Source organism: Brassica rapa, chromosome A07 (genome assembly GCF_000309985.2).
Source record: "Brassica rapa cultivar Chiifu-401-42 chromosome A07, CAAS_Brap_v3.01, whole genome shotgun sequence".
NCBI classification, from domain to species: Eukaryota; Viridiplantae; Streptophyta; class Magnoliopsida; order Brassicales; family Brassicaceae; genus Brassica; species Brassica rapa.
Genome location: NC_024801.2, coordinates 24,038,124 through 24,058,398, shown reverse-complemented (window position 1 = coordinate 24,058,398; position 20,275 = coordinate 24,038,124). Strand labels below are relative to the sequence as shown.

The window sequence follows — 20,275 nt, the reverse complement described above, 5'->3', positions numbered from 1 at the left end:
GCAGGCCCACAGCTTAAGTGGGTTTAGGTTAGGCCCAATAGTGCGGTGGCACGCATATATAAATATATATTAAGAAAAAAAGAGGAAAACAAACCCGAGGACAAGGTTTAGAGAGGATGAGTCTAGACGCTGCGGCGAAGACAGGGAAAATAGCGGTGTGGTGGGACATGAAGGAGTGTCCGGTTCCAGAGGGTATTGATGCTCATCGTGTACGACCGAGTATAGAAGGAGGGTTCAAGGAACTAGGCTACTCTGGTCCTGTCTCAATCACAGCCTATGGAGACCAAAAACAAACCCCTGAATACCTCCTACGAGCTCTCTCTTCCACTGGAGTCGCTGTGGTACATGTCAGATCTGGTTAGTCTAATTAGTTTTTAATAGATATATATATATATATATATATATATAAGTTTATTGTTAGATCTTTGTGTATCTATAGTGAATTTGTGTCCTTTTTAATGAAACAGAGAGCACGTGCGCAGCCATGAGTCTAATTAGTTTTTAATATATTAATACAGTATATATCTATAGTGAATTTGTGTCCTTTTTAATGAAACAGAGAGCACGTGCGCAGTCATGAGTCTAATTGGTTTTTAATATATTAATATAGTGAATATTTGTGTCCGTTGTAATGAAACAGAGAGCACGTGCGCAGTCATGTATGAGCATATGAAGAATTGGCGAGAGGAAAATCCTCCTCCGGCTACAATGATGATCATAACCAATCAGATGCTAGATGTCTTCGATTGGGATCTGGCCCGGCTACAACAACAACGCACGGGTTACCACATTTGTCTGGCTTATACAATTAGGCAACGTGCAGAATTGATGGTGGACACTCGCAAGGAGTGGCTCTGGGAAAAATTACTACTTGGGACGACGACGTCCACAAGCGCGGGTGAATTATCTACCGTGTTTCATTGCGAATATTGCTCTTTGGATTGCCAAAGCCTGAATTGTTTCAAGGAGCATCTCTCCACTAAAAAGCATCAACTCCAAGTAACCATCCTCTCTCTGCTTAATTATTAAAAAAAAAAAAAGAGTTCAAAAATTAATTGTCTAACTACTACAGGAGGTTGTACGCCCTAAGCCTACAGAACTCGTATCAGCAACGAAGAGGTGGGGGAAAAACTACGCTGCGACGCCTGAATATGCTACAGCTAAAATCCATGTGTGGTGGGACATGTTTTGCTGTCCTATTCCCGACGGTTATGATGCTCGTCGGGTCCGTCCTAGTTTGGAAGGAGCTTTCAAGGAACTAGGCTACTCTGGTCCTGTCTCCATCACTGCCTTTGGCGACCATACACAAACCCCTAAACGCCACCTTCAAGCCCTCTCTTCCACTGGAATCGATGTTGCACATGCCACTCTTGGTTAGTCCATTTGGAATTTTAAAAAAAAAAAAAAAATTAGCAACTATCCCTTGCATGCTTTTTACCTTTTCTTTTGTTGAAACAACAGGAGTCATATCTCCTCGCATCTTTGAAGATTTGGTGGAATGGCGAGGTCGTAATACTACTCCGGCTACAATGATGATCATATCGGATGGGGTTGAAGAACTTCTTGCCCAGCTACAACAACGAATCAAATTCAACCTGTTTTGGGCTTATTCTTGTAGGCCTTGGACAATGTCTGTCGTGCTCACTTCTGCTGAGTGGCTCTGGGATAGCTTACTTGCAGGTGTTTTGTTTTTACCTCTCTTCTATCCACTTACATATATATATATATATATATATATAACCACCAAACTAATCTCTTAAAGCTATTAGTTTCAGCGACAAAACGACATGTTCTTCGGAACTGTAGTGCAAGTGTTGTTGAATCTACCGGAATGTTTTATTGCAAACTGTGCTACACTAAGCGCACACTCCTGGATAAATTCATTAAGCATCTTTCGAGTAAAAAACATCTCTCTGAAGTAAGCACCTTCCCTCTCTCTCTATCTCCCTCTCTTTTTGTAAACAATACATTTTTCTAACCATTTTAGGAAAAAGCAGGAGGGGTGTATTACTGATCGTCGTCGACGTGCCAAGAAGCACCGACTGTTCTGGCTCAAGGCAAGTTTTTTTTCTTAATGATACGTTTATAATGATTTTACCACAGACACCAAAATTGTATGCATGCCATTTCTCAGTAACTCTCATGTTTTTCATATTGTAGGAGTATCATTTTCCAAAGAGCAAGCGGTTGAAGAATGCTCCTTAGTAGAGGAGTTAGAGCATGTTTATAGGTAAAACCCACTTAAGGGTTCTTAGTGAATTTTTTAACTCTTATAAAAATGAGATAAGAAATTTTGTTAACAGACACTTAATTATAATGGTTTAATGGAAGTTTAAACAATGACACCAAGCGTTAATAAAGGCAATGCTGTGTTGTGAAGAATCAATGACACCAAGCGTTAATAAAACCAACTAAGTATGATACAGGCAATGCTGTTTCCAGAGAGTAATTGACATTAATTAGACAAACAAACAAACAAAAGTAGATGTTCAAACTGCTATAAGATAGTATGAAAATTATACTTACCACCAAACCATCAAAGCTCTCTTCCTAGTTTTATTACTGCCGCATCAATTCAAACAAGAAATCAGAAGCAGTGATTCGAGTATTAATTTTTGTTCTGGTTCTGCTATAAGTACAAAAACTATATAGAAATATAGAAGCTGAATGAAGATTACAAAGTGTACATGTACATTTGGAGCCAGTGACTAACAATATCTAAGGCAAGCACCAATAAACATGCTCTGGAGCCAGTGACTAGCAATATCTAAGGCAAGCACCAATAAACATGCTCTAACCGTCAGACACACCTTTCGGATCTTAAAGCGGGTCTACGGGTTATTGGGTCACACATAATGTTTAATTAGGTCCAATCTAAGATTTTCTGGGCCAGAGTTCACAGAACGAATGGGCCAAGTCAATAAAAGCCCATTTAATTTCATACCAACGGTCAACTTCTCTGTAGCACCACCCAAAATGGAACCATATCTTCTTTCTTATCCATTCTCATAAAATCTCCATTGCTCTCTCAAGAAACAAAGAAAAAAAAAATGATGTCATCAATGGCACTCCACTCATCTCTCTCGTCTGCTTCCCTCTGCTCTTCTTTCATCTCTCAACATCCAAAACTCTCCATCAAAGCTTCACCCTCGTTCCTTAACCAGTCCACCAAACCCATTTCTCTAAACCGGAGAACCGTGGCTCTTGCAGCTCCAGAGACACTCACTTCTGAACCAGTCACCGGCATTGATACTTCCGACACTCCACAACCAAAAAAGGTGACATAGCAACAACACACTCTTCTACTTGTGTTATATGTTTTAAGACAAAACTCAAAAAATCATAGCTGTTGTTGTTGTGTGGTTAGGTGGTGAACCAACAAGATGAGAAGGCGAGAGTGGTTCTTAAGTTTGTGTGGATGGAGAAGAACATAGGATTAGGATTGGACCAGCATGTCCCTGGACATGGGACAATCCCACTGAGTCCTTACTTCTTCTGGCCTAGAAAAGATGCTTGGGAAGAGCTCAAGACTACTCTCGAAGCTAAGCCATGGATCTCTCAGAAGAAGATGATTATTCTCCTTAATCAAGCTACTGACATCATCAATCTCTGGCAACAAAGTGGCGGCAATTTAACTTCCCAATAAATCGTTTTTTTTTCTGCAATTCAAGAATTCAGAACCTTTTTTTGTTTTCCTTTGTCTATGATAATTTGCTATTGAGAGTTATTTGTTACCATCATATCTAAAACATTATCCCATCTTATTGACATCATATTACAAAGAGGATGATGATAAAAATAAGAACTAAGCAACATTGAGTTGTTGTTGTTGTTTCCTGGAAGAAGGAAATATCCTACGCTTGAAGGTGGACATTTTGCAGAGAAGGGGCTTCCCCATATGATTTGGTGACTCTCCGGTCACCTGTGAATATGTGACATGTCAAGAATGTCAGCGATCTTCTCTTGGCAGTCGCTACATCTGATGTCTGCTGATAAAACAATCTCCTGAATCTGATTACAGACGAAATCATTATCCAAAACAAAAACAAAGAGTTGAATGATTCTAAAACAAGAAGTGTTTGAAGAGTAACTATACTAGAAGCAAAGCAAAAAACAGAAAGAAAAAAACAATACGAACAAGGGGCATGGATAGAAATGCGAAAGTAGCTTTCACTTGTTATGGAGAGCTTGCTTCTTGATGATGCTCCAAGCTTTTGGTCTACGATTTTAGACAGAGAAGCCATTACAATGTCTCTCGTTGTACAAGGAAGACAAATAAAACAGGAATCAAGCATACCCCCCTTTGGTATATCCAATCATTAATAGCAAAAAGCGGAATAAGATCAAACACTCCTTTTCATCAAAGTTAAGGGTTTATAACAATTGCTCTTTACACTCGATGCACTCAATGAGATATATTAAAACTGAATAAATGATAGGTTTCCCAATCTCCTCAACATCACTTGTTACCAGCTAAACTTGCAACCTAAGAAGATCCATTTCATTTGCTGGTCCCGTCTTAATGCTCCCACAAAACCCTTATGGGGACATGGACAAGGATAGAATTACTAACGTACCGGTAACATAATCATGTGTGCTGTAACTCGGAAGATATCAAAACAAATTCACAAACCAATGCTCCAAAGTTTCATATAATCAGTGAGCCTCACATCAGCTTACACAATTCAAGACATGTACGAAAGAGTATATATATACATTATATGAACACTGGAGGTAAACTCAAGGTAAAAGAGATTTGGTTTTATTTGATAATACATAGTTTATATGAAACGAAAGATCCCACCACACCAGAAAAGAAAAACAAATCAGTTCTCTATGCTAAAGAAAGAAAAAGATAAAATTAATTCTAAGAAAAAACACTGTTTAGCGTCTAAAACACCTAGCGAGGTAATGCCATTACCTACCCTTCTATTGCACCCAAAACTTGCAGCTTGTATTGAAAGCTCTAATGCCTATTGTTACACATACACAAACGAATTTGGATGCCATGACGAGCTAAAAACCTATAAATCCGAAAGAAAATCTTGCGAGTCACAATAATCTAAAACCCAACACCAACACCGCATTAAGCAAATGCCCCATATGTACCTCACAAGACGAAACACACACACTCCAATCCCCAAAGCTGATCATCATCTTGACATTACTAGACCAGTCAAAGGCTGCCCAACCGAGGAGCCGAACACGGAGTCTCCCATGAACTTGCCGTTCTCACAGTCCAAGGGCTTTTCACAAGAGAAACCATCAGTTAGGCTAGGCTTGTGGGGGCAGCAACTAACAATTCGATTACGCTTCCTCCAGCCAACAACGGAAGAGCTAAACAGAGAATCTCCCATGGAACTGCACTTCTTACAATCCAAGGATCTTTCACGCGACAAACCTTCAGTCGCGCTAGGCTTGTGTTTGCAGTAACTGGCAGTTCTTTTCCGCTTCTTCGATGGCTCCCAGTTTAAATCAGAGACTAAGACGTCTTTTAGAAGATCTGGAACTGGCTGCTTAGTAGATGGCTTATCGGATGTAGCTACCGGAAGAGAGATGGTGGGTTTAGCTTCACCCTTTGGTGACATCACAACAACTTCAGATAGCTTTTCATCATGTTTCACCTCGACCTCGTTCTCCTTCATCAAGGATAGGACAGAACTCACGAGATCAGATCTTGAATTTATGTGTACCCACTCATCTGCCGACCATTCTATAGACTGTCTAAGATCACTGCGATGGAAGGAAGACATTTTCTTTTCACCTGAGGAAACAACCAACAAAACAACAGTTAGATATATACCTTCAACAAATCTACTATCATACTTCCATTCATATCTAAAGTCTTAACTCACCTGGCAGGTAAACTTCAAATTTCTCTTCTGAAACTTTCTCCACCACGATCCCTTCCCACCATCCATCACACCACCACACATCCACAGGCATACCAACACCGACAACCCATACATTATTTTCGTTGCTGGGCTTCAGAACTGGGCGTACTATCTTCCGTCCTGCGGTTCTAAGACCCAGGTGATCGCTATCAGCAACACGAGATGCCAAAATCCACTCCTGCAACCAATAAATGAAACATGTTAACACAGTGGAAGGTAGAAAACAAAACCGAAGGGTGGGTTTCCGAATATGTACCTCTAGCTTTTTAGATTCATCATCTGCATCCGTAATGTCTTGGTACTGGACCTTAACCTTGTCCTTGTGTTTCTTCACTATCAAAGCCTTCAACCAACAACCTCTGATGCCACTATCTTGGGAAAGAACTTCAATCAGAGAACCCTTTTTCAGGTAATAACCATCTTTTTCTTCCTTGCACATAGAAGCTTCTAAAGCCTCCACGTCAACAGAATCAGGGCTAGCTTTGCAGTCATCTGTGATGCCATCTGCAGAACGGCGCCGTTTGGATCTAATTCCAACACAGCCAACAAGAGAAGCTCCTGTTGCTGAGTCAGTGCCAAGTGTCTGAGCACCTTCACCCGACTTAAGAATGGAAACATTCAAGTATCTTAGCATTTCTTGTCGCCAGTAGCCTTGTAACTGCGTGATGTCATACGGCTTTAAACCATCATCTCCATATATTTTCTGGCAGAAGAAAGGTGGTAGCTGAACAGACATTGGCAACTTGAGAAATTTATCATAATGCTCAGGACTGAGGACAGTGGCCAATCCATCTATGCATTCGATTTTGATATCTTGAAGACAACGAGAAAAGAAAATCTCTCTGTCAACAGTTTCATCAGACAAAACAACACCAACTTCATCAGTTTTGTGAAACCATCGTACCACGACCATCTTGTTGCCTTTGGAATCCTCATAAAGGTCTTCCAAGTACGCGACGAGTCTCTTGTTTTGCTCCGCTAAAACATACACAAAATCATTCACCTGCAATGAAAAGAAACGTCAGTTTTTGTCCAAATGAAAAGAAACATAATATAACTACATACAGAAAACATCACAAATCAATAGAAACTCACCGAGACTTTGACACCATTCCGGGAGAAAGACGGATAATGCCTACGCCGTTTCCTGCAAGTCCAAGACGAACCCATCCAGGAAAAATCAATGGTCGGATGAATAGGCTTTTGATATTTACCACTCTGAAAAGAAACAAAAAAAAGGAGATTCAACATATTGTTTTCTAACACGGAGCCACTCTGATACGGCGAAGAAAATTTAAAAAAAAATCCTAAAAGTTGATTGAAAGCAATACCATAGAAGTGCGAATGTTGAATCCTCCAGCAGCTTGTTCAGTCATGGTAGTAGCCGGTACATCAGCTACATGAGGCATCTCACCTAAGAAATTGAATAAAAATAAGAAACAAAAACAGATCAGTAAAATTTCAACACATGTCATCTCAGTACAACGGAACTTAAAGAAGAAGAAAAAGTCAATTGGTGCAGACATGCTCAGTACCAAAAGGTGGAGAGCGGATCTGTCTGCAGCAAAATTTAAGTCATTAATAGATTTAGCTGCAAAAGGCGCAACGAAACGATGTAAGAGTTCTAACACAAAAGAACAAATCTTTCCACTAACATATCCTGCAAACAAACAAACAAATAAGTACCTCATTAACCCCCTACACAAGCCTTTGGTTTAAAAAACTCCTAGCAGACAATCACATGACTCAATCATAACTTGAGAGTCAATTAATCACCCTATCTTTTTCCTTTCAAACCAGAAGCTATGTTTTTAAAAGCGCTCTCCAGAAGCTAACTTTTAGAAGGCATGATAAAAGGTTGTGGAAGCTCGTGAGTTTAAGTTTTTTTTGTCAGAAACAAATTCAAAAGGTTGAGACTTTCTCTCTTCTACCAGAAGTCAAAAGATAACGTTGGGCTAATTATAACGTTCTCCTCTTCTTCCTCTTTTATTTCTAAGCCGCCAACCTACAGGACTTGAGATCTAACATACAAATCCAAAGGATTCAACAGAAACTCTCTATCAAAGCAATAAACGCTAAATCTAAAAGAAAAACAGAGACTTTGAGATTTAGATTTAGCCACGGCTTCAGACCCTTCATGCTATCTTCTATCTCACAAGCGATCTATTCTACCCTCTTAATCAAAATCATCGAACGAAACAAAAAGGGTTGCAAAATCGTATCAAAATCTCCTCATCCCAATGAAAAAAATCAAATTTTTTTTAAAAAAATCAAAACGAATTCGCAATCATAAAACCTCTTTTAGAGCTAATACGATTCCAGATCTGAGCTTTAAAACCCAAAAAGGACACCACCCAATACAAATCTAGAAAACACCACAAGAGAAAGAAGAAGAAGAAGAAGAAATCGAGATTGAGATTGAGAAAAATTACCCGAAACAATCGAATCGAGCCAACCCTTGACGTCTTCTACCGAACCAAGCTTCTTCAAGACGGAGTGATTCTCCTTCGAGGCGTACCTAAACGACATGCGCTTAGAAGAGCTCTTCACCCTCCCTACGACAGCCAGATCTACACCTCCGTCTTTCCTCTCCAGATAATAACGAGCCTCGACCTTCCCCTTCGCGTTCCTCACATGCCGCTCGTTCCACCCGCAATACGGTACCGTTTCCGACGACCACGCCATATCTATAAAACCTCCCAAATCGAAAGAGAAGAAGAAGAAGAAAAACAGAGAGAAGAAAGGAGGAAGGAGAAGAGGAATTTGAATAATATAAAAAAAAAAGAGGAGCTAGGGTTTCGATTTGGGGATAAGATCAAGGGTAGTGATTGGCTCCACGTAGATAGTAGGCTGTTAATTACGGTATTATCCTTTTGGATTAGTTGAAATTACGAGAGGGCCATTGAGAGGCTTTTTTTGTCTTTCTGCCATCACGATAAGGAAGGGCCCGTTTGGGATTTTTAATTAACGGAAAAGGACATAAGACAAGTTGATGTTGTAATAAGTAGGAAGGAAAGCGCGTGATTTCGGGAGTTTTGACTCGCTCTATCTTTTTGACAGCTGTCTGTCACGTCCTTCGAATTAAAGATATTTTCAGTATCTGTTTAATTTATTTTGATTTGGATCGTAATAGAGTTTAGATGTGGAAATGAAATCACCTAGATCTTCGGTCTTTAACTTTTTTAAGGATTCAGAATCACTTCATTTATTAGCAGTTATATGGGATTAATTAAAAAACATTTATGAGCAAAAATATCATATGAATTCATAATTATGCGTCTGATTCTTGTTTTAGGTCAAACTATATATGACATCGATCACAAAAAAATATATATGCCATCGAGTTTCAATATAAGACTTTAATATATTTAAGAAACAAGGAGTATAATTTAAATTGTTGGTTCAAACAGTACTACAAAAAATGCATTTGCCTTAGTCAATTTGATATGTTTTTTTTAAATTTCAACATGCTATTGTTAGTTATTGGCCTCAATCTCAAATTAAACGAAGATTTGAGGGCGGCTGACGCGCACGAAGTTCAAAAGTTGGGATTCAACAAAGAATATTCGAACCAGATTCTAAATCTCACAGAGGTGTTACGTGTAATCTTCAATATATCAAATACGTTTTAACTTGCTGTTGATTCAGTCTAATGGTATAAAACTAGTTATAACTTTTTCTGTTCTGAACCATAAGCTACCAAAAAAAGACCCTACTAATTCTCCAATGAATAGTCTCCAACTAACTTTTTAAAATGAAGTCTTACGTTTGTCTGAGAAAACTAGTTTTATGATAGGTAAACCCCAAAATTAAGATTCTCGTAATTGCATATGAAGTGATGAAGACACACACCTTGATCACCAGAAGTAGAACATTAGAATTACTACAAGCACAAATTTGTGCATTCATTAGATCATAAACCAACAAGATAGTACTATGTTATTCAATAATGTTCATACTATTTTCTATTTAAAATTTTGCCATCAAATCCAAAATCTAATTCAAGAATGAATTAAATATCATCGAGAGAACAATCATTGAGCTGACGAAGCTACAATTTTAGATGTCCAGCGACTAACCTTTTTGTAACAAAATTTGCTACCAATCCAGTTTAATGTTCCTATCAATGTAAAGCTTGTCAATATACTCTATAATCGGCCTCGAAGCTTCCATGTATCTCCTCATGTTCTTCTCCACAGATTGATCTTCGAACCCATTTCAACAAAACAACAAGTGAGATTCAAAATCTCCAAAAGAAAACAAGAATAACATCAAAAGTTAACCAAAACAAAACCTCACCTGTTTCATTAAGTCGTAACAGAAGCTGGTCCCTTGTCGGAAGTGTATACATTCCAGCGTAAACAGCTGTTCTAACGCCCCACGTGTGAAAGGGTGCACATACTTGTGTGTAAGCTTTTGTTGCAGCGTCTTTCAAAGAATAATACTCGTTCGTCATCAAAAATTGTTCGAAGATGGCTCGGATCAAATCTAAACCTAGTCTAACACGTCGGAGATTTCGCGAATAGCTTCCTTGTGTCTTAACCGTTTGATTCATAACATCTAGATCAATAATGTTATGTAACGTATCAAACGTTTTTGATGCTTCCACCAAATCTCTAACCTAATTTTTAAACAAAACATTTGTTCAGTTTCATAGGCTTACTAGGCTAAAGATTCGTAACAAAATATCAATATAATTAAATTGAGTTTTAGGGTTTCGAACCTTGGAGACGTACTCCATCTCAGCGAATTTGAAGGCGAATCCGAGGCAGCCGAAGAGAACAGAGACGTGAGTACACGCACTGCAAAACGCATCGAGTCTTAATCCATCATTTGATACGACGCCGTTTCTGCCGATCTCGCGTTTTTGCCTCCGTGGTTTCAGCAAATCTGCCAGATCCTCGAACGCCTCCGTGATAACCAACAAAGGCGTGTTGAATCTAGCGTCCCCGATCATGTCTTTCTCCATATTACTTTTATCTTTCGTGTACTCTTCTTTGTTATATAGCTTCGCCGACACGGTTGCAAAGACTTTGAAAACTTCTTCTTCTTGAAACATGATGTGTCCGAAGAAGAAAGGAAACTTACGGGGAAAATGTAAGACGTGTTCTCGAAGAATAAAACTGCTGACTTGCGATGTGTGTTCTACTTTTACGGAACGTGACTTTTCGCAACACGTATCTTTGCCTCCACGTTGCTTCTTTCACTACTATCATTCCATTAAGTATTAACCTTCTAGGCCCACTTGCATTATTTTCGGCCCAGTTAAACTCAAACATGCATTTTAGTCCGGTTCGAACTGGTTTTGCTAATTCGGTTAAAATGTTTTTCTTTGAGATTTTTGGTCTTTCGCACCCTTGGGTTTTTGATTTATTGTTTTTTGAACTTTTTAATAAAGTTAAATATTCTAAATCGTGTTTTAAAAACGCGGAAATGGCGTTTGTTCTTGTAAGACACCCCGGTACGGGTTACAGTCGTCTGTTCATGAGCTTTTGTTGCTGTGGATCAACTGATGTATCCAACTTTGTATTTCTTTTTAAAATTAATATTATCAGACGGAAAAAACGAAAAAATGGCTCATAACCACCGTTTCTTTTGCAACTCTCACCGGCGGATGTTGATTCTGTGAAGATCCAAGAAAGAGTTAGTTTCCAATAACTCTATTTGCACAGGGGAGTCACTACGGTAAGTTAGTTTTTGTTCATCAGCAATTTATAACATTTTCTGTCTTGCATAGGCATACTCTCTCCATAATGCACCTTGCAATCCTATTTCAAAACAATTTGTATGTGTTTTTGTTCTTTTCTACAATGGAAAATACGTTCACAATGATTTGATAGTTAATTATCTTTTTTCCAATTAGTTGTTGCAATCTCTGGCGTGGACTTCATGACCATGATCGATGACATGTTTATATTTAAGTGGTAAGAAATTTATCTTTACCGCTTTACTTTGGAAACAGTTGCCATGAAAATCACTAAAAAAGGAGTATGCATGCAGAAGTCGGGAAATTAGAAGATAATGGATAACATAATTTTGGTTTCAGTGGGATTCATAATTGAAATTGGGATTTGTCCATGGCAATGCAAACACAAAGGCATTTGACATCTACAAAGATTACAGGTGTACATCTTTATTGGTTATTCGTTGGACATGCAACCAACTTTACTTTGGAGAATGATCAAGTGGATTGACAAGCATGTTCATCTGCAACCCATGACAGTAACTGATACGAGGGAGGTTTTCCGATGTGGCTGGAACTGGAAGCAACTTAGCTCGAACGTTATTGTCTCATTGCCTTCTCTAGCTTAATTTAACAAACATTAAAAACAGATATCGTATATGTTCAGCTTTTAGCATTTCTTGTTTCAGTTTTTCTGATCAAATATATAAATTTTCAAAAGAATAAATTAAGTTTATGATCAAAATTTTCTCTTTAAATATAAACTCAAACTAAAAATTAGTCTGGTTTTATATGCTAAAGCAATTTTAGATCTGTTTATCCATCGTAAACACCAATATTGACAAAGTCATACTTTCTATTTTTATTGAGTTTATAAATATTATTACTACTGATTACATTACATATCCAAGAGAGCTAGCGCATGCATCAACTTAATTTTTATTGGATAACTGCAATTCATTCTTAACCGGACTATTCTCTTCCTTGCTATGATGCACCTGAACCGGTTTATACGTGTAAATCTTGGCGCACCAAAGATAATACACGAGGTTAACCGCTTGTAACATAGTGATCACCCAGTAAAAATACTCAAGCCTCCCTCGGTTCAAATTGTTATCCGGTAACCAATTGCTTCCATCCGGTTTAGCGCTGAATCTATGAACCAACGTCACGAGCAAAGTGCTCACATAGTTCCCGATCGAAATCGCCATCCAGAACAGCGCCGTCGCCGTACTCCTCATGCTCTCCGGCGCTTGATCGTAGAAAAACTCTAAATGCCCGATCGACATAAATGCCTCGGCGATTCCGTGGAGGCTGTACTGAGGAACCAGCCAGAGAAACGAGATCGGGACCATCGTGTGCGGTTTATCCAAAAGCCCGTGCTCGATCGCGACGCGTTTGCGTTTGATCTCGACGAATCCGGCGACGAGCGTCGCGACGATCGAGATCACGAATCCGATTCCCATGCGGTGGAGGAACGTGATGCCTCGCTCGAGTCCGGTGAATTTTCTGGCGATTTTGACGAAGACGCGGTCGTAGAAAACGATCGTTGAGAGCATTGCGACGGTTGTGAAAACCGACATTGAACCGGCCGGTATTTGGAATGATTCGGTTAAATGCCGGTTCATGGTTTTGGCTTGTTGGAGAGAAAAGGTTCCTTGTTGGGCGTAAGCTGTAATTAGGAGAATACCCGAGGCTCCGATTGGGCCCATTCGAATCACGGATTTGAGTTCTTCGACCCGGTGGACTGTGCTTAGCCTCCATGGGTTTGGGATTTGACCCGGTTTTAGATTGTCTTGCTCTGTTATTATAGCTGCTTTGTCCAAGAAACTGTATAATGCCATAAAATCAGAGTTAAATCATAATAGTTATTAGTACAATTATATAGCTGTTACTTGTACGAAATGGGTCCAATAATCCAATTATTGCTGCGTATATGCCAAAAGCAATAAAAAGGATTTGTTTGTTTCTTAATGAATCAACGATTGCAAGTATGATTTATTTATTTTTATCTTTTTTACTTTTGAATTTTGATTTGTCTGGTTTCACTTTCACCTAGTGGACAAGTTGTTGTACGATTACTCAATTGTTTACGTTACAATATTGATTTACTCTTTCAGGTTATATTTTATAGGATAGTAATTCTTGGGTTCACCTCATAGTGTGAACCTCTAGGTTCACCAACCAATATTGTTTGAGTATTTGATATTTGATATCTTAAAAAAAAAGGAAACAACATTGAATTTCCAAATAAGATTATCTTTTAAAAATAAAACAATAAAAATACATAAAAATAGTTACAAAAAATAAATAAATAAATATTTTTAAGTCTTCAGCAAAATACTAAACCCTATACCCTAAATCTTAAACCCTAAACCTTAAATTTTGGATAAACTCTAAACGTTTAAAAATCTTAAACCCTAAATCATACATTAAAAACTAAATTTTAATAACACTAAACCTTAAATCCTAATCACTAAACCCTAAACCCTTGGATAAACCCTGAACCCTTGGATAAATCATAAACTGTAAATCAAAAATATTTAAAATTAAACTCTAGAGTTTATGATTTATCCAAGGGTTCAGAGTTTACCCAAGGGTTTAGGGTTTAGTGATTAGGATTTAGGGTTTAGTGTTATTAAAATTTAGTTTTTAATGTATGATTTAGGGTTTAAGATTTTTAAACGTTTAGAGTTTATCCAAAGTTTAAGGTTTAGGGTTTAGGGTTTAAGATTTAGGGTATAGGGTTTAGTATTTTGCTAAAGACTTAAAAATATTTATTTATTTATTTTTTGTAACTATTTTTATGTATTTTTATTGTTTTATTTTAAAAATATAATCTTATTTGGAAATTCAATGTTGTTTCCTTTTTTAAAAGATATCAAATATCAAATAATCAAACACTATTGGTTGGTGAATCTAGAGGTTCACCTTAGGGGGTGAACCCAAGAATTACTCTTTATAGGAGTTGCCATTTTATAATTTTATATATTTAGATTCTTCTAGGTTCACCCCCTAGGGTGAACCTCTAGGTTCACCAACCAATAATGTTTGAGTATTTGATATTTGATATCTTTTAAAAAAGGAAACAACATTGAATTTCCAAATAAGATTATCTTTTTAAAATAAAACAATAAAAATACATAAAAATAGTTACAAAAAATAAATAAATAAATATTTTTAAGTCTTCAGCAAAATACTAAACCCTATACCCTAAATCTTAAACCTTAAACCCTAAACCTTAAACTTTGGATAAACTCTAAACGTTTGAAAATCTTAAACCCTAAATCATACATTAAAAACTAAATTTTAATAACACTAAACCCTAAATCCTAATCACTAAACCCTAAACCCTTGGGTAAACCCTGAACCCTTGGATAAATCATAAACTGTAAATCAAAAATATTTAAAATTAAACTCTAGAGTTTATGATTTATCCAAGGGTTCAGTGTTTACCCAAGGGTTTAGGGTTTAGTGATTAGGATTTAGGGTTTAGTGTTATTAAAATTTAGTTTTTAATGTATGATTTAGGGTTTAAGATTTTCAAACGTTTAGAGTTTATCCAAAGTTTAAGGTTTAGCGTTTAGGGTTTAAGATTTAGGATATAGGGTTTAGTATTTTGCTAAAGACTTAAAAATATTTATTTATTTATTTTTTGTAACTATTTTTATGTATTTTTATTGTTTTATTTTAAAAAGATAATTTTATTTGAAAATTCAATGTTGTTTCCTTTTTTAAAAGATATCAAATATCAAATAATCAAACACTATTGGTTGGTGAACCTAGAGGTTCACCCTAGGGGGTGAACCCAAGAATTACTCTTCTTCTATGATTCCTCGTGACTATCTGGATAGTGGATATATATAGTCAAACAGATACGCAATCTGAAATATATATACTAATATAATAATAGTGTGCTGATTGATACTATGTGAACAAATATATTAAAAAAGTTTTACATATGTGTTACTCTCATGTCTCATCACTTTAGCTATACTTTAGCTCTTTCCAAAATCATTGTGGTATCTCATTTTGTAACTACTCTTCGTTAATAGTATATCTAGTTTCCCATATGTGAATTTCAAAGTTATATATATCATAATGCCTTCACAACAACACAATTACTTTCAAAAGAAACAAAAAACTATATGGTGAGGGTGAACAATATAAATTGGAGAAAAAGAGTCGTCAATATAATTGTTAGTACCTCATGTGTTTGGTGTGGGTGAGTATACCACCTAAGGAGATAGGAGCATCAATCTCATCGTTAGTATATAGAAGAGTAGGATCAGAAACCATCATCAGTTTCCTTTTGCGGAAAGCTGCGACTGCCACTTGGATCAAACGGGTAAATGGACTACCCGATGGATCCAAATGACGGTAAAGCTTGAAGCCGCCGACAAAAGCAATGACGGATAAGAACATAGCTACTGTCGGGATGCCCAAACCTAAACCCCACCCAACGTTATCTTGGATGTACACAAGTACCGTCACCGCCACTAATGCTGCTGCTCCCATGCAAAAGTAGTACCTAATCATTCAAATCCATCGACAAAAAGTTTAACGGGTGTATAATATCTACAAAAATTGTTTAATAAAATAGTTTCATCAAACACATGCTCATTATTCAGAAAAATGACTTTTAGACATCTATATCTATATTATTAAAGTTGAAGTACACATTGGGATTGTTTGGCAATATGAATAGTAGTTAAAAAATAGTACTGTTTGGAAACATGGATAGCAATAAATTAAAAAAAACAATAATGGGCTTATGCTATTAAAAAAAATTGAAAGTCCATTACATTATATTAAAAAGTAATGGATCTATGTTACTTGATATATATATTCAAATCAAAATAATAATTTAAAATTAATTTATATCAAAAATTCATTCAAAAATATACATATATTCAAAATTTGATTTTTACTAACATATTTTCCAATAACTATTATAATTTTTTTAAATATATATAATAAAAATACAATACAAAATCTAATTTCAAACACCAACTTAAATTATGGTTTTATATTTCACATTAAGTTTTAAAATATAATATGTGATTATTTATATGATTGTACGTATAAAATATTATTAATTATAAGAAAACTTATTTGATGGTACGTATAAAATACGATTAGTTATATGATAAGACATATTTTTGTAACCTATGATAACACATATAGGATATATATAATAGTGATTAGGGGTGGACGTTCGGATTCGTTTTCGGGTCTTTTTGGGATTTCGTGTTCAGTTCAGATCTTTGAAGATTTGGTTCTGATTTGGATAACCAATTTAAATAGGTTTGGTTTAAATATTTGGATAGAGAATTAATAATTATTTAAGTATTTTTAGAGTTTTGAGTATTTTTTTAACTATTTAAGATATTTACGTTTAATTATTTGTATATATTTTCAAGCATTTATGCGAACTTAAAAGTATCATATATATAAGTATATAAATCTATTTTGGATACCCAAAATAATTCGGTTCGGATCGGATTAGGTTTCAATTATTCAAATACCAAAATTTTGAATAATTCAGATATTTAATCAATTCTGGTTCGGAATTAGTACTACTTATTCGGATTAAGATTGGTTTGAATCTTCGAATTCAAGTTTTTTACTCAACCCTAAATAGTGACATAAGAAGCAAATATCATCATTTTTTTAAAAAAAAAATAGACCCGCACGGGCGTGCGGGTCAAAATCTAGTAATTACTTATTTCTTTAGACTATAGAACTTTAAATATATCAAAAAGGCTTAAAGGCTAGCTGTCTCTTTTTTTGCATTAATAGCAGTGTTACAAAGTCATGTTAGCTAATATAGTCACGTAGGGTTTAGACAAAATACATTAATATGTTTCCAACATGTTGATGTTATTTTACCCAAAAAAACATGTTGATGTTAGGTAACCTTAGTATTATTTCATTTTTTTTAAATGTCTATGACAATTTTAACAAATTATAAAAGTCTGCGGAATCTACGAAAGGAATCTGGCTAATTATTGATATTTGTATAGATATGAAGAAAAGTATAATATAATATAAGTACCAGTTGAAGTAGTTCCATGTTTTGGTAGTTTGGTTAGGATCCGACTCGTCAAACTGATCCGCACCAAAAGCAACAACACAAGGTCGGATCCCACCCGACCCGAGAGCTCCAAGAAGAAGAGCTATGTACAGTACACTCAACTGTGCTGTGTCTGCTACTACACAAACCTCTTCTCCTGTACATGGTGGTGGCCTTAGCGTCGGAAGTATTGCTGATATGGTCAGTAGTGTCATCCCCTGTTTTGTTTATTTACTTACTCGTTAGAACCAATGGTTGAGTGACTTCTCATACATTTCTTGAATATAAGTTATATATTAACATACTATTTGGTAGATGATCGAAGCGAACGTGATGGTCCAAAAGCGGCCGGCGAAGGAGTCGGCGACAAAGGCACCGAGGAGAGGAGTGAGACTCGAAGTTCCCCCGAAGTTAGTGAGAGTGTTGGCTGCTTTGGTTATGGGAAGGTGAAGCTGTGTTGTTAGATAGCTTATCATGTTTGCGTGAAACCCAACCACCGCCAACTTCTCACATATCTCGTTAGCTGATAATAATAATCCATTTAAGATTAACTAGAGAATATTAAATTTTGCCAAAAAGGCTCAAACAATAATCATAATGAACTCATACCAAAGATGAATGGCATAGTAATCAGTCCTCCCTTTGGTCTACTTCGTTTCCCATGAAGCTGTTTTTCTTCCTCACTGATCTTGTTCTTGCTCTGCTCCTCCATGTTCTTGAGTGTTACTTGTAATAATTAGTTTAACTATGTTTATGTTTTTTTGTTTGTTGTAACTTGCAAGTGTTGAAATGGTATTAACCAGGGAGCATTATTTATAGGCTTTTCTGGTTTATTAATTATTGGGTGCTTTATAGTGGCTATGGTCCGTTCAATATCTATAAAGGAAGACGACAGTGACGTCTACTGAATCGTAGCCACGAATTAAACCATATTTGGTTTATGTGGACCGGATAACGTTTTGGGATCCCGGTTCATACATTATTGGGAATTCTTGTCAATCTGATTGTGCATTATTCAACGATATATTGTTTGGTATATTCGACTAAACTTTACAAAAAAATAACAATTTTCGTATTAACTAGTAGTAAAGTAGTAAAAGACAGTGTCGGTTCTCCAAGGAAAACATAATGAAACATTTTACTCTTAAATTTTTAAAACTATATATATATATATATAATTTTGACCCAAAAAAATTATATAATTTTCTGAATGACCCTTAAATTATCTATTTTATAAGATTCTCATTGCTTAATTTATTTCATATATGTTATAAAACTAAGAATATATATCTACTTCAAAAGTTTATCATATCAATGTTTACTACTATGTTTATACTCACTGAAATACTAGACATTTATATATAGTTTATTCAGCTAAAAGCTCCGCTGAATCATATTGAAATTACAACATTGAAGTTATACAGATCTACATCATCTTTCTTGTTAAAACAGAAACATTTCTTTAGATCCAAGCTTTTTTGTAAGATTTTAAATTAAATATACTTTTCTATTATAATGTAATTATGAAAACAATATTATACTACTATCTATATGAAGATACATTGAAAATAACTACACTGTACGATAAATATAATAACAAAATAGTTATGAAAATATTCAAAACATATATTATCCTTTAGCGAGAATCGAAACATATATTATCCTTTATAAACTTTATTTGTAATTCATGTGTTTCTTTTTGCATTTCATTATTTTGAACATCTTCTATGATACATCAAGAATAGATTAATTTCTTATAAAATTAAGACGTTTTAATAGTTTTAATTTGAGTTGCAGTCTGTGTTGTTGTATTTTAGCATGCGCTAGAAATGGATAGCAAGAGAACAAGTGATACAATCATACAATACAAGAGTTGGTGAATGTATATCACATGCCACATGGCATTGTGGAGACTCTCATTCTCCCTTTTTGCACAGCCAAACCCACTCTCGAGTGCCGCCCAAAAAGACTTTCATTTCCATACGACATTTCTTTTTTTCTTTTCACTCCCAAAAATATCTCTCCAAAAATAATTATAAATTACAATGAATATAATTAAGTAATCATACCGTAATGCCCTCACAAGATCTGTGTTAAATTATTTTATCATTATGACATCAATATGTTGTATCAGTTCTGTTAATCAAAGAGTAGAACTGAAAAGGAAAAGGGTTTGCTTTTCGGAGAGCGATGTCTCTTTCATCTAGAAACAATTCTAAATAATGATATGACTTTTCTATTTTAATGCATTGATCGATAACTTATGTTCGTCGTATATACGTGTTTCTTCACGTATGCATGTTCATATTCCAAAATAATGTAGCAATGTTTTTACCAGCTAAGCTTCATTAATTTGAAAGTTTGTCTACATGAGTATATTACATTCACAAGAGAACAGTAAAGCTTTCCTAGGTAAGATTGGCACATTTGTTACCTTCTCTTTTACGGAATGAGAAAGTAACCATTGAAAACATATTTTCCCAAGTACAATGGTGTGAGTGGAGTGTCGCAGTCTTAAATTTGATGTCTTCTTGTTAATTGTAGAGTTCTCCCTTTCAACGATCAATCGACGATATCCCAAACTCAAAGACCAAATAGCTTGCATAGTCTGTGACAGTGCAT

At 35.8% G+C, this 20,275-nt stretch overlaps 6 protein-coding genes across 12 annotated transcripts; 2 read left to right on the top strand and 4 right to left on the bottom strand.

The window, feature by feature from the left end:
• Nucleotides 1-59: 59 nt before the first annotated feature.
• Nucleotides 60-2,365, top strand: LOC103831272. Of its 2 annotated transcripts, none has more exons than XM_009107162.3 (7): nt 60-357; nt 641-999; nt 1,073-1,373; nt 1,462-1,680; nt 1,770-1,918; nt 1,998-2,057; nt 2,161-2,365. In XM_009107162.3, exons 1-7 carry the CDS (start codon nt 117-119, stop codon nt 2,203-2,205), a joined length of 1,374 nt encoding a protein of 457 aa, XP_009105410.1. In that variant the 5' UTR covers nt 60-116; the 3' UTR covers nt 2,206-2,365. The 2 variants fall into 2 exon arrangements, with proteins under 2 accessions (XP_009105410.1, XP_018508687.1); XM_018653171.2 differs by having other exon boundaries at nt 1,988-2,057.
• A 624-nt stretch (nt 2,366-2,989) lies between these two features.
• Nucleotides 2,990-3,773, top strand: LOC103831271 (30S ribosomal protein 3-1, chloroplastic). Its single transcript, XM_009107161.3, has 2 exons — nt 2,990-3,278; nt 3,368-3,773. Exons 1-2 carry the CDS (start codon nt 3,051-3,053, stop codon nt 3,644-3,646), a joined length of 507 nt encoding a protein of 168 aa, XP_009105409.1. The 5' UTR covers nt 2,990-3,050; the 3' UTR covers nt 3,647-3,773.
• On the bottom strand, nt 3,658-4,449 carry LOC117126448. The gene is given in 5 exon segments (XM_033274388.1): nt 3,658-3,886; nt 3,888-3,945; nt 3,947-4,011; nt 4,139-4,169; nt 4,171-4,449. Coding segments are annotated over 5 exon segments (360 nt in total). The 5' UTR covers nt 4,296-4,449; the 3' UTR covers nt 3,658-3,805.
• Nucleotides 4,450-4,695: 246 nt separating this feature from the next.
• Nucleotides 4,696-8,673, bottom strand: LOC103831269. Of its 6 annotated transcripts, none has more exons than XM_033274324.1 (7): nt 8,327-8,566; nt 7,419-7,554; nt 7,226-7,308; nt 6,990-7,112; nt 6,151-6,897; nt 5,856-6,072; nt 4,696-5,764 (listed from the first exon to the last, which is right to left on the bottom strand). In XM_033274324.1, exons 3-7 carry the CDS (start codon nt 7,301-7,303, stop codon nt 5,154-5,156), a joined length of 1,776 nt encoding a protein of 591 aa, XP_033130215.1. In that variant the 5' UTR covers nt 7,304-7,308; nt 7,419-7,554; nt 8,327-8,566; the 3' UTR covers nt 4,696-5,153. The 6 variants fall into 6 exon arrangements, with proteins under 6 accessions (XP_033130215.1, XP_033130214.1, XP_009105408.1 ...); XM_033274323.1 differs by having other exon boundaries at nt 7,430-7,554; XM_009107160.3 differs by having other exon boundaries at nt 7,419-7,485.
• A 1,074-nt stretch (nt 8,674-9,747) lies between these two features.
• On the bottom strand, nt 9,748-11,925 carry LOC103831268 (ACD11 homolog protein). The gene is made up of 3 exons (XM_009107154.3): nt 10,618-11,925; nt 10,194-10,515; nt 9,748-10,099 (listed from the first exon to the last, which is right to left on the bottom strand). The coding sequence occupies exons 1-3, from the start codon at nt 10,951-10,953 to the stop codon at nt 9,993-9,995; spliced, it is 765 nt and encodes a 254-aa protein (XP_009105402.1). The 5' UTR covers nt 10,954-11,925; the 3' UTR covers nt 9,748-9,992.
• Nucleotides 11,926-12,413: 488 nt separating this feature from the next.
• Nucleotides 12,414-18,512, bottom strand: LOC103831267 (protein NRT1/ PTR FAMILY 3.1). Its single transcript, XM_009107153.3, has 5 exons — nt 18,263-18,512; nt 17,959-18,176; nt 17,636-17,871; nt 15,785-16,108; nt 12,414-13,407 (listed from the first exon to the last, which is right to left on the bottom strand). Exons 1-5 carry the CDS (start codon nt 18,363-18,365, stop codon nt 12,510-12,512), a joined length of 1,779 nt encoding a protein of 592 aa, XP_009105401.2. The 5' UTR covers nt 18,366-18,512; the 3' UTR covers nt 12,414-12,509.
• Between the last annotated feature and the right edge of the window lie 1,763 nt (nt 18,513-20,275).